This window comes from Pyrus communis, chromosome 14 (assembly GCF_963583255.1).
Source record: "Pyrus communis chromosome 14, drPyrComm1.1, whole genome shotgun sequence".
In the NCBI taxonomy this organism is placed as follows: Eukaryota; Viridiplantae; Streptophyta; class Magnoliopsida; order Rosales; family Rosaceae; genus Pyrus; species Pyrus communis.
Window position 1 is genome coordinate 3604113 of NC_084816.1, and position 24249 is coordinate 3628361.

Sequence of the window (24249 nt, forward strand, 5' to 3'; positions counted from 1 at the left end):
CAAGTGCCTAAACAAAACGTATTTGCCTTAAGGAAAATGCTAGAGAGGGTCGAAGACTTGAGAGGTTATGTTTTTAAATCATATTTTGTAAGTCACATGATGTGTCAGTTTATAGTTGAGATCTTTATGATCTACAAAATATGATTAAGTATACATCATCATTAACTTAACTTTAAGATGAAACAAGTGAAAGCGTTCATATTATTGAGCATATAATGGATGCTAGTCCAGATGTCTGTGGACTTGACTCAACTATCATATGTCACTGGCATATACCAGGACTGGGAGCATATCTTGAAAGAAATTTTAAGTTTAAATCTCTCTTATTGTTTTTTTATTATAAGAACAAAAGAATCAAACCCATATCTTTGAATGCATAAAAGAAAGAAAAAAAAAACTCTTAAAGTGTTTGTGATACACGTCTCTTGCATAGCTCTTACTAGTTATAGGGATTAACTTGGTTCTTCCATGGTGAGGAGTTCTCCTCAAGATGCTTTGTAACAAATTCACAAAATTTCATGTTTATGATCAAAATTGTTCATATTATAAATAACTCAGTAAAGATCATTTCTTGAAAATCAATAAAATATAAGATTGTTTTGTCATCGAAATATATAAAAACAAATAATCATGTACAATAAAAGTATATTTGTCTATCTAATTATTATGGTTGGTTGATTAAATAACTTTATTTTTAATTAATATTTTTATAAATATAATTTTTATAAAATGATTTATAATAATGTTATCACGAGATTCCATGAATTAGTTTAGGAGCCAAACCGTTCCTCCTATTTATTATTGAATTTCTTTTTTTTTTTTTTTTTTTTTTTTTTTAAGTCAATAGGTTCACAGTCAACTATATAATGATGGTCACATTAAACATTACCAAACGGAAGTCCAACCTACAAAATGCAAAAAAAGGCAAATCATTTGATGCAATAAAACAAGAAATTTTTTTCCTGTTCTGTTCTGTTCACAGAACACAGCTAGGTACACCAAATGTATGAATACAAATGGTTAGAAGTTTAAAAAAAAATTTTAATCACTTATATTATAATACTTTGTCAACTTAACTATGTTTCCGACACACTGAAAAATCTCGCCAATAAAACAACCCAAATAGTCCTAGGGAGTTGCTGCCGCCACCACCACCAACTCTCACATGTCGTCCTGTACAGTCTACTAATGGTGCAGTATTTGCCTCTCTCCTATATTTACATCTTTTACCACTTCTCTCCATTCACTTGAAATCTCAATTGCTTTGCCCACAACAACTACAAAATCCCGCAAAGTTGTACAATTTGATTTCTTCCCTTTCCCACAAATGGTACCAACAATGTGCAGCCGCAGATTCTTCAAGTTTCGTACCCCATCTTCCACTCCACCGCAATCTCTCTGATTCCTTAAAACTTTTGAAAACTTCCCAGACTGCCCTTTTCCAAAACCGCACCAACTATTCCTCCAAAATTCGCCACACAAACACAAGTCTCCCTTTCAACGTTTCAAACTTCCTCTCCATCTGCCTCTAACATTTGACATCTTCTGAAAAACCCAAATCACGAATGGTTGCCAACAAGTACGAGTGGGCGTCACGCGCCGTGGTAGTGAGCGTGGACTGTATGGGTTGGATTATGCTGAGGATTGACTACTCGAGGCTCTTCTGGCTCTTGTTTGGTGTCTTCTCTTATGAAAACCACGAGGGAAAGCCTCGGATTTGATTTCCCAAATTTCCCAGTTTTTATTTTCCACACCCTTTAATTTTCCCACCACACCCTCTTAGATTACATTTAGCTACCCTTTTATTTGTTTCTAGTGATCAACTGCTCTGTCTCTGGTTTGTTCGTCAAACAAAAGAAACAACGTCTGAATTTGTAGTCTTGGGAACTGGGAAGTCATTAGTTGGAATCCTCGAACATGTCGAAGGCAGACAAGGCTGGCTATGTTGAAATGGATCCTACTGCGAGATATGGTCGGGTATGTAATTTGCATGTTACCATTAATTTGTTTTCTGAAACTTTTTTGAAATTTTGAACGTTAACCAGTTGCCGGAATCGATTGTTTTGTGGTTCAAAGTGTACACCTTGCTTATATTTTTCATGAATTTAAGATGTTTTAGTTCCTTTTTTTTGTTAAAGTTGGTTACTTTTTGTTTCTTTAAGTTGTTTAATTAGATGGGTTTTGAGAACTATCTGAAAAACCATGGAAATGATCTTAAACTTCGGAATATCAGATTATCAGATATTTGAGTTTGATCAAATTGGTGAGCATGGTTTTCTTGCTCGCCATGAGTAGGTAATCAAAATTATATTGTATGTGTATGTATCTATGGATATATGTATGTATATCTGTGTGCATGTATGTATGTACGTACGTGTCTATGTACTTATACACAAGTTAAAAAGAAGGGTGACTCCAAGCCAACAAGCTACACCCTTTGCGAGGGTTGAAGGAACGTCTACCGTATACACAGTCTTGCCCTTGGTGTGCAAATCTGTGATCTTTCAGTCACAAGTAGAATAACATTAAGTCTGTGGTTATAGAATTTAGATAGTTTTTAAAGATGGAATAGTTTATTTGGTCAATCTTGTTTTAGGGCGAGTCACTGTCTAATTCATTATTAAGTACTTTAGTTTAAGCAGGAGTAATAGCCATCCGGGTGATCCCGATGACCTTAAAGTCTAACCCATTGTCCATTAGTTTTGATGACAGTTGGTGTTAAGAAATATTGTTAATTTAATTCAAGAAGCTAATTCTTCTCTCAATAATATTGGTTTTATATTCTGTGAGCTCTTTGGACTTGGATTGATGGTGCTTGTTAGGAGTTGAGAGAATCGGGGATTAAATTTGATTGTTTAATTTGGTGCTTCATTAGTTTAGTAGTAAAACAAAAGCAAAAGGTTTCTGGGCCTATGCAAGCAAGCATCTAGCTGGAAGTTCTGTTTTAAATAAGGAGCCTTGAGGCGCGCCTATATGGCTTTGGAGGCGGGGCAGTGACAAAAACGCCTCTGCCCAGTGGGAATAGTCTTAAACTCGCCTAGACGTGATCGAGGCACGCCTAAGGCGTTCTACTGGGCATTTTCTTTATTAAAAAAAACTGCCCAAGTTCAAGTTCAGTTTAACTATATGACATATACCCTCCAAGTTCAAGGTCAACTAGACTATATGACATACCCTCTAAGTTCAACTAGACTATACGACATACCCTCCAACTAGACTATATATTAATAATTTTAGGTCCCATGAGGCGAAGGGCTTTTGCCTAGGCAGGGCTATCCATGCAATACCTTAGCTTCGGCTTCGGCTTTGCCTTTTAAAACATTTGTTCTTGATGCTATATTATCTCTGAAGGGACAACCTTGTAATACTATTAGAATGAGAGCTTCAAATCCGATTATGCCCCGATGAGTACTCTTGAACTAAAAGTCAGTTCCTGACTCCTGAGCATTTGTTGTTACCTGATATTGGTGGACATTGGATTAAAATCAGCAGAAAAATGTAAGACCAGGATTATGCATTCAACAGCAATTAACCGTATGTTTATAATTTCGCGCGTTGAGCCAATTAATTTGTTCGGGTTTTATGTATGGAAATGATCTTTTCGATTGCTTTTTGAAGTGATGAGAGCATTTTCTTTGTGTTGAATAGTTTGAAGAAGTTCTTGGCAAAGGAGCAATGAAAACAGTGTACAAGGCAATTGATGAGCTGCTTGGGATGGAGGTGGCATGGAATCAGGTAAAGCTTAATGAAGTTCTGCGCTCACCAGAGGATTTGCAGCGGCTCTACTCAGAGGTTCACCTCCTTGGCACCCTCAACCATGACTCCATTATTCGGTTCTACACCTCTTGGATCGACATTGAGCACAAAACTTTTAACTTCATTACTGAAATGTTCACATCGGGGACGCTAAGACAGTAATCTCCTTTCCAACTTTAGTTGCTAACTCTAGTTCCTCAATTTGCATATCTTTTGAACTACCCAAATGGAGAAAATGCAACAACGGACCCTAACTGTAGCCTCTGCTCTTGAAAGTCATCTCTTCATTAAATTTATGTTAATGAGAAGGACAACTGATCAAGAGATTTTGAACCGTTATCCTTGATACTAATTCTTAAGCATGAAACAGGATTCCTATTCAATGCATTTCGCTAAATGTATTGATAAACTACTCTATCTTTCATATTGCAGGTATAGGAAGAAATATAATCAGGTAGACATCCGAGCCATAAAGAACTGGGCCCGCCAGATCCTTCGGGGTCTTGTACATCTACATGGACATGATCCTCCAGTGATCCATAGAGATCTTAAGTGTGACAACATCTTTGTTAATGGGCACCTTGGGCAAGTCAAAATTGGTGATTTAGGGCTTGCAGCAATTCTCCGTGGTTCCCAATCTGCTCACAGTGTTATAGGTACTCGTTTATCTCCATTATTAGCTCAAAAATGCTGGCACTTATTTCCGCTAGAAGATAATTTGTCTCTCGATACTTTCAGGCACTCCGGAGTTCATGGCACCAGAACTATATGAGGAAGATTACAACGAACTAGTCGATGTCTACTCATTTGGCATGTGTGTTTTAGAGATGCTTACATCTGAATACCCATATAGTGAGTGTGTCAACCCTGCACAAATCTACAAGAAAGTGACAGCGGTAAGGTGAAGTTTCAAAGTCAAGATTAATAGGTGTTAGTGAACAGAACCTTACCTGTTTCTACTGTATTTCTTCAGGGGAAGCTTCCAGGAGCATTCTACCGGATTGAAGACTTGGAAGCACAGAGATTCGTAGGGAAATGCTTGGTAAATGCATCAAAGAGATCATCGGCTAAAGAATTAATGCTTGATCCATTTCTCGAGTGTGGCAAAGATGAATCATTGCCTTTGGGAAAGCTTGGACTCCCGAAGCCATTTTTAAATGACAAAGAAATGGAGAAGCTGCAATTGAGCGATTATCCTACCAGGACTGACATGACAATCACGGGGAAGCTAAATTCTGAAGATGATACCATTTTTCTTAAAGTTCAGATTGCTGATAAAGAAGGTACTATTTAACAACCTCTGGCTGTTGTTGTAGTTAAAGTGAACTCAAGAGATTCAAATGGTGAACGTTTCTTCAACTTTTTCTCATGCAGGTTCTCTTAGGAACATATATTTTCCTTTTGATATATTGAATGATACACCATTTGATGTTGCGACGGAAATGGTCAAGGAATTGGAGATTACTGATTGGGAACCATTTGAAATTGCTAATATGATTGAAGGGGAGATATCTGCTCTGGCACCAGATTGGAAACCTGAAGCCTACCACACATTTAATTATCAAGATGACGACGACGATGGACCTCACCACCCTTCTCACTCTTATTCCTCATCATCCCACTCATCGTTATCAGGCTTGATCAGTTCTCATGGGATTAACAGAATGAAAAATGCCTGCGATTGGTTCCAAGGTATGGCTCATAGAACTCACTAAGTTAATTAGCACTGTGACTACCCACTATTATTTTTGGCCCCTTACTGCTTGAACTAAAAGCCCAAGGTGAATATGACCATCTTTTCTATACGCTAGTCTTTCCTGGAAGGCCATTGCCTATGAATGCTCTTTTGTTTTTCCATTCCTTTTTTTATAGTCCATTAGGGATCAATGGGGCTAGTTGTACCCCTGTTCCATTTCTTATACCACATCCTTGGTGAAGAATGGACTTCATCCCAAGTCCCTATAGATATGTCAAGAAACTTTACGGACCTGATGAGAACATAAAATCACATGATAATATCTTGATTATCATCTCGGATTCCTAGGTAACGCCTTTAGGGATGCATTTTCCTGCTAAAATTACTGACATAGGGATTAAGCTAAGCCTCATCTTAAGATTTTGAGTCTTACATTTTAATTGCAAATGATTGCCGTTGCAGATGATTTGCTTGATGAGACCAGCTCACAAAACTCTTCGCACTCAGGAACATATTCCAACTTAAGTTTCATTTCTGGCAATGAGCACGGCACTAAGATGATCCCCACAGGAGGAGACAAACATCCCATATCAAAATGTCACAAATCAACAAGGTTTTGTCCCGAAGAAACCAGCAATGCTGGGCAGTCCATAGCCAAAAAATACGTTGGGAGATGCAAAGCTTTACTAGCATCTGGTTCAAAAGATGAAAGGGTCATGGACAGCCGTAAATTGATGAGGAATAGGTCACTAGTAGACATAAGAAGCCAACTACTACACCGGTCTGTGGTTGAAGAGGTGAATAGGAGGCGCTTGTCTAAGACGGTGGGAGATGTTGAAACTATTGGGTTTCAAGCGCCTTGTGATGTTTCAAAGAAGTTGTAGAAGCCATTAGCTGCTGTTTGGTTTGTACCACAAGCAATGAGAAATTAAAGGAGGCACAAACTGCATAAAAAACTAAAAAACTCACGTCACAAGATTAATTTCTAGTTTTCAACATCATTGCAAAAAACAAGAAGCACTTATCTCAAATTGTATAAGAATAGTTTGCATATGGTATTTGTTTGTTTTTCTGGTGCTTCTGGTTTTCCTATCAAAGAAATTAGTATGTAAATTCAAAGGTAAGGCCAATCAAAGTTTGAACTTGTGTTATTTAAAAGGAATTTTGCCGGGTAAATTACACCAGTTACTTTGTACATTTCTTATCAGCAGTAAAAGTAAGGGAGGAGTTTATTTCGCAATCTGGAGATACTAGAAATGACAGTTTACTGGCTTGATTTCCTCCTGATATGGTGGGGGAATAGTTGTGAAGCTACAAGCAAGGACTGCTTTGTACTAATGAAGTTGTCGACCACTTCAAGAACCAAGTGACATGTTGTAAAATTTCTGTGCAAACTGATTAGTATTGTAATTATGCTTCCATAATATTTTCTATAAATAAATGGCTAGTTTGTTAAGGTGTTGATGCCCTTTTCATTTACTTCTTGCCATAAAATAAATTTTATTTAGTTTAGTCCAGACAATTGATAATCTTAATGAGAAACACTTACGATCAAACTACAAAAATATAAGTTCCTCACCTATAGTTGGATAACAGTTGGGTCTAGATCAGGTCTTCTTTCTTCCAAATGAACTTCTAGGTGTGGTACCTATGAAATGAAGTTTTGAGGGATTTATGTAATATGAATGCAATCATGATGGTGACCCAAACCAATAATGTACTGGCATGTGAAAAAGTTAAAACCCATGATATGCACTACGTTCACAATTAGTATTTCGATGTATGTAAGTTCTCTCATTTGGAAGGAATTCAGTCCTACCCCTTGCAGCTAGCAGGCAGCAAGTGTCAAACATGCCATTTTACATTATAAGATGAAGGTGAAGTGAGAATCCCATGTCCATATGCATGAGGATGCTTGTCTTCACTTGTAGGCATGAGTAGTCCCTGCCTGGTTATCTAATTCATGGTAACACAGAATGATGTGTTTTAGGTATGGGTTATTTCTTGTTTGGAAATTGCTTGTATCTATAATGTGGAATTATTGAAGATGGGTTAAGTAAGGTAGCTGCTTTAGGAAAGTTCCTTGATGGCTATGTTTTGCTAATTTTGGATATGTGAAGGCTGTAGACTTCTTGCTATATGCGAAATCCAAACAGTCCTTTAGCCGGGAATCCTGGGTTTTGCACATTTTTTGTAGGTTATTATTATTATTATTATTAAAAGAGTGAAAATGTTCGAAACTATTACAATAATTTAGAGAAATGAGAGTTTTAAAGTCGGGACGCATGAATAAAAATCCAACATCTCATTCATTAGGATATTGGACCACATACTTGTAGGTTTGGTGATGAATAAGAGTTTGATCATGTTAGTTCTAACTCCCGAGTCCGACTATACATCACTGCATAATCTATACACGCACATTGTCTTTTAAGTGGTTTGCGTCTATCCATTAAATCCATTTGAATTCTTAAGCATATATCTATCCTTTGAATTCATCAACGTATGTCATACATTGTACTCTGAAATTTTTTGCTAATTAACTCCATGTCTTCACCAAATCACACTTTAAAAAATTGTAATGATGGTCATATGTAAAAGAAAGCCATGCCCTTCTAATTAATTACATTCCAAAATTATTTGATTAAGATCTTCTTCATGAAACTATAATTAGGGACCCAATTTGGAGTTGATAATGAGTTGTGGTGATGAGAGGTATGGAAGAAAAATCACTGATGTTTAATAATTAGAGGTAGCATGCTGTAATTGTAAATCGTAATGTACTTACTGCCCCATATCATGTTTTAAGTGAATCCTATAAATTAAATGAACTCTTAAAATACGAGAAAGAAAATTTTAACCAAGACTTTTTCTTCAACAAGTTATTAGGAGAGAGAAATTTGAACTTAGAACGTCTTCTAGACTTCTAGTATTAAAAAAAGGTGATCCCAAGTTAATAAGGTTTCTCGTTTTGCGAGAGTTTGGAGAAGGAGAAACGTCTATTATACGCAGACTTATTTTTGTTTTGCAAAAAAATTGTTTTCACTACTCAAACCCATAACATTTTAGTTTATATTTACCAGAACTTCTACTGGTATCTACTTTTGAAAAACGGTCGACCAAGTGTGAGGTCATGGGATTTATTCCCGGAGAAGATTATGACTGACCTTTAATTAGATTTCTTTCCTGAATTTTCTATGTGGTCCTAATTGGATTTATTTTCCTCAAACTGGTACTTCTTTGTTTGTTGATCCTCTTGCATGTTATGATGTGTCCAAATTCGATATCTTGTCATGTAAGGTTTGCTTGTCATATTGCACCTTCGCAATTGGTAAAATTACCTTCTCTCTCTCTCTTGGTACATACCACTGAGCAGTAAAAAATCCTAAAGTTAAATCTTATATATAAAGATTTAACGGATTTCTGCAACCGTTAAATTTCACATTAAGCTCTTACAGTTTGACATAGTACTGTAACGGGACTTGAAAGATAAAGAGAGAATTAATATTTGAACAAGTCATTTTCTCGCCCCTAGCAATTAGGGTCTTTCGTAGAGAAAGTTTTAACCTAATGAGTTCATATGTGGGTCGACTAGTTTGCCTGAAATGGCTCTTTAGGTTATGCTAGGTTAATAATTTGATTTCATTTCAATATAACCAGAGAAGTACCAAGTCAATATGTGGTACCATGCCAAGTATTTTCTATAGATAAAACCAAGTGTGAGTTTATCTTTTTTCCTATTTGGTTTGTACCTACTATGTAGTGTACATGCACAATGCATGCCTTCAAAGGAAATTCACTTTTATAAATATATAATTTTTTTCTCAAAAAAAAAAAATTCAGTTCAAGTGAAAAACCTCCCAAATAACCAGTATCTTTACATTAGAACAAAGGAGCAGGTGTAGCCTGTGAAGAAAGGGTCTGATCCCGAATAAACATGTTAGGAAGGGATACTCCTATATTAGTTACAACATCAGTCACAAAGTTTGTTTTCCTATAAATATGCTTCCAAATCACACAATGAAACGAAAATGCCAACCAACAAAATATATATACCTTTACTTTTTATCTATGAAGCTCTTTATTTCCAAGAGACTGAATGGTGAAACATTGGTGGTCCTATATTACCAAAAACTGATGATACCCTAAAAAATTAACCTATTATCTGGTATGAAACGATGGCAATTGTTATATTTTGGGCAGAGTCTATGGTCCTCGATCTCCTGTCATCAAGAAAACAGCACAGTAGCCCCAAATCCACGGAAATTAGGTTGAATTTATATCAACCCTACAATATATGTATATGCATGCTTAATTGTGTGTCAAAATCTACAAGTCAAATATACAGGCTCTTTTAAGTTTCCTTTTAACATTTATTCTAATGGAGAGGAGATGCTTCTAAACCCAGAAGACAGAAAAATTTCTTTGAGACTTCCCTATCACGTGACAAGTTAATTGAGTGATAGGTATTGTTCGGTTAATTGCTGTCATTTTTTAATTGTAATATATTAGGTTATCTACGTTATTTTTTTATAATTACCTATTAAACATAAGAACTGTCAATATTTTCCTTATGTATTTTTATTCCTTGCTATGGCTCTAGGTTATTTTCTCTATATAAGCTATGTAATTTAAGGTTTAGAGGACTTTTCTTAATATTAATACTAAATATTGCTCTTCGAGCGGCAAGAGTTATTGCATTTTATCTGTTTTTCGGGTGTTTGTTGTTGATGTGTGCGCTTCCTGATCCGCATTAGATTTAGAATAATGATACATGTTACTCGTTACATGGCAAGAGAGTCCATGCAGAAGCTTTATTCACCATCAGCAAAATTACTATATACAATTTCTTTAATGTTTTACAAATACAGTTTCATGGCAATCACATTGTTTAATGTTTCAGCAAAGTTTTCTCATCTGACTCCTGCACTTTTGTACAGTGTCGTTCCTTTGGATTACACTAATACGACTGATGATCTGATACCGACTACTTGAGCTTGTTTCCAGAAACAAAACCTGGGGGAACAACAATCTTTTCTCAAAATTATCCAGACAAGAACCAAGCCAAAACTCTCAAACAGGAATATGTGCTTACCCTTCTGACATGGTAAGGCCCATTCTTTTGTACCCCCGTGCTATTTTTCATGACGTTCACATTCAGCTTTTACAATATGTAAAAAAACTGTATTTAAATTTAAACAATTAATAGTCTAGTGTTGCAATATTGTGGTAAAAAAAGTCAAATACTAATAAATTTTTTATTTTTGGTCAAGCAACTAATTTCATTGAAGATAAAACATACTAATACAAAGTGAGACTAGTCCGAAGATAATCTACAACACGGTACAATTGCAGCCCATTACAAAAATAAAAGAAACAAGCCCCAAAAGTGAGCTCAAAATAAAGCCTAAACCGAAAACCTTAGATCTAGAAACAAGAACCAACCGCTTCCGCCAAAATAGCAGCACCACAATTGCCAAGCCACCGCCACCGGTTGGAAGAACCAACGAATTAAACGGATGAACGGAAAATAAGGGCGGGCAAGCTACCTGCATAAAAAGTGCTCCCATATTCCTACAAAATAGTGGGAGATGCACTTTAGAAGCCACTGAAATCCAAAGCACGCCTCCAATTGAAGTCCATGAGGAAAAACTTGAGGAGCTAGATAGCCGAACCAAGGGCAGAAGCTTGCCGCTAGGAATAGCAAATTGGAGAGGAAAAAACATGAAACTCATATCTACTACAAGATTGCCAAACTTGAGACAAAGCTCAAAGAAATTGAGACAAAGCTTAAGGAAAATGAGAGAGAAGGTCAAAGAAAAACAACCAGAAAACAAGGGCCAAAGAAAAAGAAAAGAAGATGGGGTTTAGGGAAGAAAGAGAAGGGAAAAAAAAAAGGAGGAGATGAGGTTGCTACTGACCCCACCCAAGAGGAGAGGCCGGCGGGTGAAGGTGGGGTTTGGGAGAGAGGAGCGGCGCATCAGGGTTTGAGAGAGAAGATTAATTAACAATTTTTTTAAATTTAAATCCACTTTATGGTGTTAAAAATTTGTTACTAGTTCATTTTTTGTTTTTTATTTTTTGGATATTAGTCTCTTTATTGTCTATTAGTGGACACTATGCAAACGATAAAAGAACACTAAATTGTGGTTTAGATAGAGCTTAAATCATGATTAGCTAGCTGCCGGTTCAAATTTTTTGTTAAATATTTCCTGGCTCAAAATCAGTGAATCCAGTTCCTTCAACAAACAATACATGCAGCTTTATTGTGGTATAAAGTTATATTCTTAGAAACCCAGAAGTCAGAAAGTAGTCATCTTAAGATTATATACATGCATTGGCATTTAACAATTAATCTAAGAAAGTTATAAATAAATAAAAAAGGTTACATTTTGATGTGAGCCATGTCAAACCAGATTTGCTCAAAGGCCTTGACAATGAGATCATGATATTCATTTGAGTTGAGTGAGAGATAGCAAGCAAGAAGGTCTTCCAAATCCTTAGCTGCCCTGATGTTGTTCTCCACAATCATCTCCATCATTGACTCCCTGAAGTCTCTCTGTGGATCAACTGAGGTCTTGACAACTGCAAAACTCTCCGAAAGGCGCCTGTTCTTCGACTTCAAGCACGACGATGGTGATGATGACACACTCTTTCTACCACATGGCTGAGTTTTCTTCTTGCTTCCAAGTCTTGGAGAGTTGCCTCTAAGTCTTATGCCTGTTGAACTGAGAGAAGCCTTTCGAACCGAATTTGGGGTAACCTTCCTTTGGTTACCCTTTTGAGTCCTAATGCTTTCCTCCTTGACAATTTTGACAGTGAGAGACCTTTGTCCTTGTATTTTCTTCGCTTTTGGGGAACTTCTCTTGAACTTGGCTCCCTCATCAAATTTCACTGGCTTTGTCAAAATTGGAGGAAGCTCTACCTCTGAGATCATATCAAAATCAAACCCATCAAGCTTCTGATCATGGATTTTTCTTGTACAGCCTTCATTTTTCATGTTAGCAAATTTTGGGTCACATTCAAATTCTGATGGGATTAATTCATGAAAGTCAGGCTCACTAGAACTCTCACTAGAAGAGCCAAAGTAATCTGGAGATTGAATAGTTCTGTGGCTCTCATCATCAGTCCAAACCGAATTAACCGCAGCATGACAGTTGCAATTTGATGAGGATTTTGAGACAGATTTGTTAGGAGAAGGCTTGTAAACTGCTTTTCTTTTGGATGTTCTGGTGGATAGTCTTCTGGGGTTTTCAGGAAAATGTGTGTCTGAGGCTTTGGGGTGGATTGGGGAATTATAATACCTGTTTTCTCTGTTGGGTTGCGTGGACAAGTAGTAGGAGTATTTTCTTGTTTGAGAAATGTGGGATTTTTGGGGTGGTGGAAATTTATTTGAGATTGGTTTTTGTTGCTTGGTGGAGTGATGGTGGTGGTGAGAGGTGTTGTGGTTTTTGGTTCTGGTACTTCTCATGTCTTTGAGCTTGTAAAACCAGGCATTTGGGATCATGTCTGAAAATCTGAACTTGTAGTTCCCCATCAAAGAATGAAACAGGTAGCTCCTCCCTCTCCTTCTCTCTCTCACTGACTCACTTGGTTGTGTGAGTGTGTGTGTGGCTCTCACTCTTATGAGTTGGGGGTTTTGAGTAAGGAGCACAAGTGAAGATGGAAAAATAGTTAAAAGAGCTGAACGTTTTGGTCTATAGAAGGTTGTAATTGGGGTCCAGTACTATAAAAAGTTTAGTAAGAAAGCAACAGGTAGCAAGTAATGAATATTAAAACAGGGTCCAGTACTATAAAAAGCTTAGTAAGAAAGCAACAGGGAGCAAGTAATGAATATTAAAACAGGAAAAAAAAAACTTTCATGCAATGAGTTTTACGTCTTCCCGTTTTAATCACGAGATGGGAAATGAAAAAAGAGTATACATCAAGTTGAAGGTAAGTTTTAGCCCTAATTAACTAGGGTTAATTTGTTTGTTTGTATTACTTGGCATATCCAATTAGTTCACTGTTTATGCATGGTGATTTCTTGCAAACACCAAGCGAACTATTCCAAATTTTTACCTCATCTTCTGCAGACTGAAGCATTGAGCTCCATTAAATATGCCAAATTACCCTTTTACTAAAAATTAAAAATTTCTCTCCATTTCCTTTTTTATTTAAAAAGAGATCAGCTGGTGGGTTCGTCACATAAATTCATCCTTTTAGGGGTTGAAGAGTTTCGACCCCCAAAGACATTTCAACCTCCTCTTAACCACGATCGTGTAATTTACTAGAGCCAAAAATCGAACTCAAAGACGTGTTTACAAACCTATAATTCGATTTTTTTTTTTCTTTTTCTTTTTTATTGGATGTTGTTTCTGTTCTCTTGTTTCCAACTTCATAAACCAAACACAAACTAACTGATATTAAAAAGATGATATTTTTAATAATTACAAGTGACCTTTTCAATAATAACGAAAACCAAGTAATTTTTTTTTGGTACATGTAAACCAAGTATTAAAAAGAACCAAAACTATGTATTAAAGTTGTTTTAAAGTAATAATATTTGTGATTATGTTGTACAAACTTAAGCTCGAAGGTTTCCCAAATTTCTATATTATTTATACATGGAATATATGGTACGATATTGTTTTACTCTTTATCATAAACAATGAAGAATATCAGAGCTTGATTTATTTGATGCTTTCTGGCTCCTGTATACATATATACCCCAAATGCGTTGTTGTCCCCTTCTTTTTAATTTTCTAATTTTTTTTTCTAAAAGAAAATATCAACTAGTGGCTTTGCCACGGTAATTCACCTTTTTAGGAATTAGGAAGACTTACTGAGGCAAAAGTCATCCTCCCTCTACTTATCAATATATAATTTACCAGCGTCAGAAATCAAACTCAAAACATAACGTGTAAAATACGGATTAGGAATCAAATGAATTTTATCTTATCTGGATCTTACTTCTTTTGTTTGCATAAAGCAGCCAACACTAATGATGATTTCACTAACAGCGAAGACCCATTTGTCTACCAAGTGCTGCGTATCTCCCATAATTCCATGCTTTACAAATGATGATATTCCATGCCTTTTCCATGTGCTTAATCTCCACAAGGCCCACCTGCTCTTAAGGCCGAGGCTGGAAAACCTCTGGTTACTAGTTATGGCATAAATGTTTTCACTGTCAGAAAATTAAAAAAAAAAATTATATGATACTGAAATATCGTAACTAAGTTATGTACGTAATGTAAAATAATAAAGCATGTATAGATACGCTACGAGTTTATAGGCAATACCGTATTTTGTTAATTGTTATTGTATTAATTCTCTTTTAACTTGTTAGAGGCAATACAAATTTGGAGAGCGAAGCAACGAGGAATGGCTTGGTGGGTGACTTCTATAATTAAAACCATACAATTAAAAACTTGATTGGGTGTATGTAAGAAGTTGGAAGAATGTTATGTTCAACTGCTCATGTGCCATGAATTATTTTATGACAATTTATGCAGGAGCTTACAATAGATTAACAATACGAATTTGTGCACGCATACTGGCGGTTGACCAAGTTCAATGCATAGTTAAGTCATATGAGCGTTAAAATTTCTTCTGCGCGGTTTAAGCTAATGCTTCAACCCCTTCTTTACTACTACAACACACTAGGAACTGCAAGGTGATCAAATTGTAATCGAGGAAATATCTAAAAAATAAACGGTTCGAATCGTTGAAATACATTATGAAGTGAGTCCCATAAAAACGTATATGTCAAAAATTATGTAAAAAAATCGATGTCACAAATCTGATATCGACTCCTATAGTTACGTTAAAGAAAAGGCCTGTAGTTCCATTAAAGAAAAGGCCTAAGAATTAACACGATATCGACTCCTACGTGTGAAGAGTAAATGTGCTGAATGCGTATTGGGCAATTGATGGTGACAAAGAAATAGGAACAAAGAGACTTTGTGACAAGTGACATTAACTAAGGACAGAGATAAGACACCAAGTGCCAACAGACAAATAAACATTATGAATTATAATCCCCAAAATGGGAAAAGTTAGTTTTCCTTCAAGTCAAGTCTTCACGGTTGAAAAATTATTCAGAATTACTTTCTACATTGAATATGGTTGCACCAAATGAGACTATAAGAAGAAGAAGTCATTCCTACTTGCTTAACATATGTACTAACGACTGATGTACATAAACGAGTTATCAAAAACACAAATATAAAGGTTCACACACTCTTATTGAACAGTACAATGAATTTATTAAGAGAAATTACTCCTTACATGTCAAACATCAAAGTAAATAGATCTCATGGTTGACGTCTAACCAACACGAATACACATAAAATGAGTTCATTTCGGAGCATTTTTTTTTTTAATTTTTCCACAGAGACCAAGAAAAAAGAAAACAATGGGACCAGGATGACGAACGGTCCCAAATTTTGGAGAATGAGAATCCATATCTCTTCATCGTAAATCTGCATTCATCGTAAATCTGTGAGGATCTCGAGAATGAGAATCCAGATCTCTTCATCCCAAATTTTGTGAGGATCTCAAGGATCCGTTCATCGTAAATCTGCATTCAGAAATCATTTTTAATTTTTAATTTAAAATTTGACACAAACAATACGTGATGAAAACTGACCGTACAATATAGGATGAACGGACGTGATTCACAGATTCCCAAAATCCTCACAAAGAAAATCCGAAGATAATCTTGATGGGGAGAACGAGACACCTCCAACAAACCTTTCTACTGTTTCTTTTCTTTTTCCATTATCTATTTGGTTTGTTACTGTTTCTTTTCTGTTTCCATTATCCATTATTTCAGCCCATTGGGCTAGACTGGACCATGGTAACACTGGGCCTCTAGCACTGGCACCCCATTCTTGTTAGCCAGAATATTTTTTTGTGTGTGTTTAGTTTTTCAAAGTTTTGACATTTTACAAGAAATTCAATCATCTTATCTTTATATCTTGAACCCAGAATTCTATGAACTGAGATCCAAATGCATATCAGAGGATAGACGTTTTGATGTTCAACCAATTGGTCTCAAGTTATCGCCAAAATAAACTTGTTTAGGTTAACTCTTTGTTCATGATGTTTTGGTAGCAACTTTTTGTTATCCCAAATTCGCGCATGTACTGTGTTGAAAATTTATTGTCAATATTTGTATAGATAATGAATGATGTTATTACTTTTACATTTCCTTTGGTTGAAACTTTGGTATGCTTCTTCTGATTTAATTTCCACTTTGCGTAGTTGAATCATTGTAAATGGTCTCCAAGTTGTTTGCTCAAATTTTTGTGTGGATATTGATGCGTAAATAAAATTTTAACTAATATTAACGTTGTTTGATTCAAAATTTGAAAAATCATGCAAAATAAGATATTATAAAATTGATCTCGATAAGTTTGGCAAAAGCAAACCAAATTCATGTAAGCCCGAACTCATTTAAAATCCGAACTCAACTAAACCACCATGAATTTGAACTCAACTCAAATCCAAATTGTGAAGATTAGGCTAGAATTGAATTGACCATCTAACCCGTCAAACCTACCCAAATTGCACCCTTACTTAAAATATCCATTCGAAAGCTTTCCAATCAATTAAAAAAAATATATTTATGTTTCACATCCTCGTATATACCTCACTGGAGATGCTAAATTTTTCATGGCATCCCACTTACTTTGACTCCAATACGTGAACCCCATTAATCCATCCATCTCTACGTAATACTCTCTCTCTCTCTCTCTCTCTCTCTCTCTCTCACCAACCGTTGTTGCAACATAAAAACTCTTAAAAGCAATAAGAAGTAGCAAAGTCACCATCCTGCACTATCCCTAGCTTCAATCACACTCTGTTTATCGCAATCATTAGATATGAAGTTGAAAGCATCAGTTGCCTTGAGATCCAAGCTACTCAAACCATGCAGAAATTTCTTACAAATCTTCAGATTCAAGCTCAAAAGACCCTTCTTTATAAGAGCTCTTCATCTCCGTCGATCTCCTTACACCCAAGTTAGACCGGATAAAAAGGGTCCGAAGAAGAAGAGTCGGTTAACTTCGTTCCTATCGACATTCTATTCACCCGGGAAGCCGAAAAGAATGGACAGACTATCAGCGCTCAAGAGCTTATCAGAAAAAGGGGGTGACGGGAATGGAATAACGCATTATCCGTCACCCGTCACACCGGCTTATTTGAAGGCCATGAGAGGAAGGGCGGCGACTTCGGGTCACGATGAGGTGCAAGATGCGTGCAGGAGTTTTGAGAACTATTTGGTGGAGATGATCATTGAGGAAGGGCAAGTGTGGGACTTGATGGATGTGGAAGAGCTTCTGTATTGCTGTAAAAACCTCAAGTGCCCTGTTTTCGTTGAATTGGTTGGGAGATTTTATGGAGAGCTTTGCAAGGACTTGTTTTCCACTACAAGTGATGGAAGTTCATAGTGTGATTTTGCAAAATTAAATTCTTTGATATAAATGCCAATTCATAAATACATTTTTGTAACATGAGAGAAAGAAATGGAAATTGGATCTTGACATGCGTACTTTAAAACAATCGTCGCTAATGACATGTTTACTTAGAACGAGAGAAATTATGAATCGAGGAACTAGGAAACACGGAAATGGGATCTTGATTTTCAGGTATTGGATTGCAGATTTCATGGTAGGAGCCACATGCTTTGTGATTCCGTATGTGATAGCAAACAAGTGGAAAGTCATGAATCGAAATAATTCCAGTATACGCGTTAGTAAAACACATGAGAAGTCAGGAACCGGAATAATTCTAAATCCCAATCCAAGCAAACATGCCATAAATGTACTGCAAAAGAATCAAGGAACAAGCACATATCACAACTTGAAATTTGGAAATTTAAAACTCCATCTACGATTGGAAAACTCTGATAATTTCTCTCGACTAAATTAACTATTAACATTTTCATAACAGAAGTTAGGTTCAGCTGAATTACCAGTTAGCCAGTGAACTGTAAACGTTACCAAACGACGGTTACATTTTTGGTTTTGAAACATACACCCGAGACCTCACAATTGTTTCCCCAATTCTAAATCCGGGCATGACCATAAACTCCACTTGCCGTTCACCCAACACAGCTGCACCTTCCCCGTCTTCCTCCACAGACTCCATGTGGACATCAGAGAACTTACTTCCTCTTTTGACAGCGAACATTTTTGCTTCAGAATCTATCGAAGCTGCAATGCCACGTAACACCCAAACGCACCTTGCCATTCTAGCGAATATTTGGTAGAATGAAGTCCTCGGATGCTTTCCGCTCAATACAAGTGTCCTGTTATCCAGATGCCCAAAAAAACTAGCTTCCATCATTGGATGAACAACTAGCAGATACTTTTCTCCGCAGAATCTGGCAAAGTCGGAATCTGGTTTCTCTATCAGGGCATCGATAGGGTCATCATGTCTCATGATTCCATCCACATTGCAAGATTTCAATGACATTCCATAAAACATTCTCTTAGCAATGTAGGCTTCAAATGCATACTTTTTGTGGGCCCTTTTCGAATACCTAGCTTCCACTTCCACTGCCATTGCCGCAACATCCAAATCCCAGCCTGAAGCTTTCATCAAGCTAATTAATGGCTTCGCAAAATCATGAATGGATTTCGAAGCAGCTCTGAAAGCATCCTGAAATGTTGCAATGTTCCACACCCTTACATTCTTCCTCTGCAAACTTACCTGCTTTACCTTTTCAGCTAGTGCCGCATTCGCCATAGCCAAATCCCCGAGCTCTTTCTGCACGCAGAGTATATCAGAGTTCTTAACTTCCATTTGAAACTTCAACTCGTCAAGTAGCTTCTCATTCAGTTCAACCTTCTTCTTCAGGATATCCAACCGAGAGGGATCAGACTTGAGCTTCATACATTGCTTCTCCTTATACGCGCTCCTCATCTTGCAGAGCGCTTCAAGCTCAGTCATAAAATGTTCGTCTGCAGCTACAATCTTCTTCGGGTTATAGGGCAAATGAGCTTGCTGAAGCTGAACATAAGCTAATTTCAAAGCCGAAACAATGTCAAACAACTTGGATAACTCCACATCCCCAAGCTTATCGCTTGTTCTCGTAACTTCCACGGGATGGGGATGGATTTTCACCCCATCACAATCCGTCTCCTCCGTCACATCGCTGCTATCCTCACCCAAATGTGCATTTCTAATGTTGGGGTTGTTGGGTTGTTGGCTCTGCTCTGAGTTTTCGGCCGAAAACACACCAATGGATCTCAACTTGCAAACTTTGGCAAACTTGGAGACAATATCAGATATGTTTGAGGAGGGTTTAAGGGGTTTGGCAGTAGTAAATTCCATTTCCTTCCTTAATGGTTCAAAAACCCTAATAAAAAACTAATACTGCAGATCCAAATAACAATCTCACTAAAAGCACTTTTGCTTCCACAAAATTTAAAAAAAAAAAAAAACACCAATTTGATATAACTTGTCTCTCAAATTGGGCAGACCAAATCCAAGAAACCCGGCTTAGAAGAAACCCACCAACACAATATTATACTCAACAAAAACCCCAGCAGCCAGCAGAAATGCAAAAGCACTTCTGAGGATCAAAACCCCAAAACAAACGGAACCCAGATACCAAAAATTTCAACAGGAACAAACCAAAAGCCCTTTTACAACACCCAAAAGCCAGAAATCAACAGAAGCGATTCTACAGCAGAAGCAGGGCACATGCACAATAAGAACAACAGTATTTGGGATTCACAAGAAACTTACAAGCCAGCAAGTGAGGCAGCTAAACGATGGCGCCTTGAGGAAGAGCTATCTCGTTGTTCTGCATTCTCCAATGTCCAGTCTCAGCGAAAAACGGGGCTTGGTGGAGAAGCCAATGTAAGTCATATTTTAAGACTTCATACGAGAACAAAGTTTATTTAATTTTTCAGAAACTGCTTGGAAAATGTGAGTGAGGGCTCAAAATTTGGTGACTTTTTTAATAAATATTATTAATATTTATGGGAAAAAGTGCAAAAAACCCAGACCGGGAATCTCTACTGTTTCTCCTCCTCCTGCCACCACTTTGAAATTCCTGCATTTTTTTACTTTTTCTGTTTTTTTTTTTGGATTTTAATAATTTGGGATTTTTCAGAGAAAGAAGCTCCAAAAGAAGCGCACGTTGTTACCAAAAAGTTAATTGTAAAAAAAAAAAAAAAGAGGACCGCACGCGAGTTTCTTTTAACTTCTGTGTCAGAGAGACTCGCAGCGTCGACGCGCATCCCAAGGTCTGCTCTGTTAAGTTTACTGCTGGTTTTGGATTCCCAGCTTGAATCCTGACCGTTGAAAGCGCGGTGCGGAGTATGTGATCACAATGAAATAAGAAGACACGATGTACATAACACGACACGGTGTCGTTTGGAGAATGGATCCGTGTGTGGAGACAGGAGAGAATTTTTTGTGTGCAGGAACACTAATCAGTTATGACTGATCAACGTAATGTCATACAATGTCTAAAAACGTTAAGAGACGAATTAACGTTAAAATGTAAGATGATAAAGAGCCAAAAAGTTCATAGAGAAATCTCATTTTAAGAAAGTTTTTTTAGCATTTTTTTATAATTTTTTTATCAAATGGTAACACCACATTAAACATTTGAAGTGAAAAAAAACCCTAAAAAGCTACAATCAATACGATTTTCTTAATTCTCCCTTTCAAAAGAAAAAACGAGCAACAATCATACCAAATCAAGCTATTCACTCTTTAGTTTGGTTTAAAAATAACTTATTTGTTCCTTAAAACAGATCTCACACAAAACAAATCGCTAAAAAAAGCAATTGGTTGTGCGAGTTCTCTAGATCAAAAAATTGGTTAATCGAAGGATGAATTCATTTGACAAATTTAACATCTAATCTAACAAATCTATCATTTGACTAAAACAAAATAATGGATTCATTTGACATCCTATCTTCAAATCCTATATTTTTCTTAAATGAAATCTCTTTATCTTTCTTATGAACGCTAATTTCTTTTTACTACACATTTGCACACGGAAAACGAGGTTGGTTCCATGCACACCAAAACGACATGGGCTCCATGGACGCAAAAATGATGGGCTTTTGGTATGCAAAACGAGTTCGGCTTCACGCACGCAAAATGAAACAAACTCCTAGGTGCTCAGAAAACGAGTCGGGCTCCATGCACAGAAAAATATATTTTGAAGAACATAAATATGATAATTTGTTGGCAAAATGATTCAAATTCTTGAGGATGCCAGAAAGTCACACATCACTTTGTGGCACTCCAAGAATTTGAATCATTTTTGTACATTTTATTAATTTTCTTTTATTCATCTCACTACTACAACAAACTATCATATTCATGCTCTTCAAAATATATTTTCCGAGAAAAACCTATTATAATTTGTATTTCAACACTTGTAATCAACGATTTAATTAGAATTTAGAAAATCACTAGCTAGTTTGCTGTCAGAAACTTTGGTACAAATATGAAAAAGTTGTACTGCAAACTTGTATAGTTAAAGGAAGTAACTAAATATAGGTGATTTGGCTTATTAATTTTTTTTTTTGTCAAACGATAGATTTTGTTAGATTAGATGTTAGATTAGTCACTGATAGGGTTCGAACCCACGCCTTCAAGCAAAGGCACAACTCTAACGAATTGAACTAAACTGATACTAACAACTACCAAATTTGAATTACATTATTGTTAACTCATTGTGAGACTAAGTCCATCAATTCTCCTTTAGTGTAGATAATATCATTTGTTCCAAAAAAAAAATGACAAAAATACAAAAACTACCAAGGTGAATCTGGATTTGGTGAATTAGGTTTTTTGGCATTGGTTTCGGTTTTAGTGAGGAAAAAAACGAGAAAAAAAAAAAAAAAAAACTATTTTTGAAGTTGCTGATTTACGTATGGTAACTTGGTATCAAAAGTGGGTTGTTATTGATATTATCTTAACTGATTTCGTGTTTATGTGCGAAGCATATGACCATCTGTGTCTCTTAACGATGTTAAGCGTGCACGAGATCAATAATTGAGGTGATAGAAATAGTTTTGTTCACTAAGAAACATTAAATCCGAGTGTATGTCTAAATACTTCAAATTTTAAACAACAGTTCAATTACATATTCTCAAATTTAGATCGAACATTTCTTTTTAACCAATTTTTCATATTGAATGAAATTAATCCTTAGCCAAATTATATACTGGTTTTTAATAAACAAACGTGATATTCTGAACTAAAAGGGAATTTGAACTCAAGTATAAAAGAGCGAGTATGTTTGACAGATGGCGTAATCCATATCCACTTTCACCTATTGAAATGAGTGAAATTGTACTTTGAGTCAAGTTTTTTGTAAAATATTTCATTACACTCATCTCGCTTGATCCGATTTAACCTATATTGGTAGGCAACTTCCCTTCTAGTGAACTCTAAGGCAAGGCAATGAGGAAAATCAAAGTTAATAGAACGAGGGCCTTATTGTTTTAGAAACTGTAAAGTGTAGAATGTAACTAGAAGAGCAGTCAAAATGACATGCATGATCACGTGAAGAATCTATCTGAATAGTTCAGTTGGTAACATGTACGTGCTTAAAAGGGACAAGAAATGAGTACAATATTAGAAAGAAAAAGAGAGATGCAAGCAAACACAAAACGCTGAAATTTTAATATTAATTGGGGGAGTTTGCATGCAGCCAAGATCGTGAAAACGATATAAAAATTGAGTAAGAAGTGTAGGGGACCGTTTTTCATATGGCAAATGTATGATCCCACTTGTCCCCTCTTAGGATCCTCTGATCACCTTGTAATATGTATTGCTATACTACATGAAAATAGTGACAATACCATCATCAATATTAAATTCTATATGTTATAGTCCCCTTTGTTTGTTCTTGCTGTTTTCACATATGCCGCAAGTAATTAATAGTTCTCACGGCATTATATTAGGGGTGGTGCTATCCACACTCTTCGTTACTTTTCACACATTTCTTTTAATTTTCAGCCGTCGATTCGAATGAACTGAAGAAGATCAAATGATAGAAATTAACAAGGAATGTGTGAGAAGTAAAAATGGATGCGTGGATAGCATCACCCTATGGTACTAGTACAAACTCATAAGATACGTAAGGGAGAGTAAAGTGCTTAAATGTTGCAAATGGGATTAGGGGAGTGAAAATTATTGGCACTTGTAATATAAAACCTAGTTCATTTGCGCTCATCGCTTGTATTCTCTCTCAACTAAATTAGTGTACTTTGATTTTTTTTTTAAATTGAATTAGTGTGACTAAAGGACACAGTTGTAAGTGATTAATGAGTCTTTCACACTCCTCACGTAGCAAATCATATGAGATGCGAGAAAGACGCATTTAAGTAATAATATATGAAACCTAGTTCATTTGCTATAATCTTTACATGCACTCCTCCGAAAAGAGTAAAAGAAGCTTATGAAAAGAGTGTAAATAGTTTAATTGTTGCCACATACACCTATAAGAATGGACAATAGCATGTTTGAATTCAAAGTACATGCTGGTCAAATAACAAGTGTTTGAGTTACTGTCTGTTTAGCTTGGTGGGTTCTTCTCTGTGACAATAAACAACTAGTAGTTATATGTTTCTTTTGTTTTTTTGTTTTTTTTTTTTTTTTTTTTTACAACACTAGTAGTTTCAAGTAGTTATATGTTTTGGCAGACCTTAGTGGTCCTATTTTCCAATACAAGATGGTACAGCCTTTTCTAACCAAATATCATTAACCGTTTGGACACAACACATAAAAGAAAATAAATATCGAACCCTCAACCCTGTAATTTTGTATGG

The 24249-nt window shown here is 36.2% G+C and overlaps 4 protein-coding genes across 5 annotated transcripts; 2 read left to right on the plus strand and 2 right to left on the minus strand.

Moving 5' to 3' along the window:
- The first annotated feature begins 1226 nt into the window (after positions 1–1226).
- On the plus strand, positions 1227–6908 carry LOC137716278 (probable serine/threonine-protein kinase WNK4). 2 transcript variants are annotated; one of them, XM_068455706.1, is made up of 7 exons: positions 1227–1977; positions 3649–3792; positions 4189–4412; positions 4495–4652; positions 4730–5039; positions 5131–5448; positions 5915–6908. In XM_068455706.1, exons 2-7 carry the CDS (start codon positions 3746–3748, stop codon positions 6334–6336), a joined length of 1479 nt encoding a protein of 492 aa, XP_068311807.1. In that variant the 5' UTR covers positions 1227–1977; positions 3649–3745; the 3' UTR covers positions 6337–6908. The 2 variants fall into 2 exon arrangements, with proteins under 2 accessions (XP_068311807.1, XP_068311806.1); XM_068455705.1 differs by having other exon boundaries at positions 1228–1977; positions 3649–3914.
- A 4806-nt stretch (positions 6909–11714) lies between these two features.
- On the minus strand, positions 11715–13089 carry LOC137716244 (transcription repressor OFP4-like). The gene has a single exon (XM_068455668.1). It carries the CDS (start codon positions 12987–12989, stop codon positions 11838–11840), a length of 1152 nt encoding a protein of 383 aa, XP_068311769.1. The 5' UTR covers positions 12990–13089; the 3' UTR covers positions 11715–11837.
- A 4233-nt stretch (positions 13090–17322) lies between these two features.
- Positions 17323–17985, plus strand: LOC137716298 (transcription repressor OFP17-like). The gene has a single exon (XM_068455736.1). It carries the CDS (start codon positions 17323–17325, stop codon positions 17887–17889), a length of 567 nt encoding a protein of 188 aa, XP_068311837.1. The 3' UTR covers positions 17890–17985.
- Positions 17901–19872, minus strand: LOC137716297 (protein GRAVITROPIC IN THE LIGHT 1-like). Its single transcript, XM_068455735.1, has 2 exons — positions 18414–19872; positions 17901–18265 (listed from the first exon to the last, which is right to left on the minus strand). The coding sequence occupies exon 1, from the start codon at positions 19775–19777 to the stop codon at positions 18452–18454; it is 1326 nt and encodes a 441-aa protein (XP_068311836.1). The 5' UTR covers positions 19778–19872; the 3' UTR covers positions 17901–18265; positions 18414–18451.
- Positions 19873–24249: the final 4377 nt, after the last annotated feature.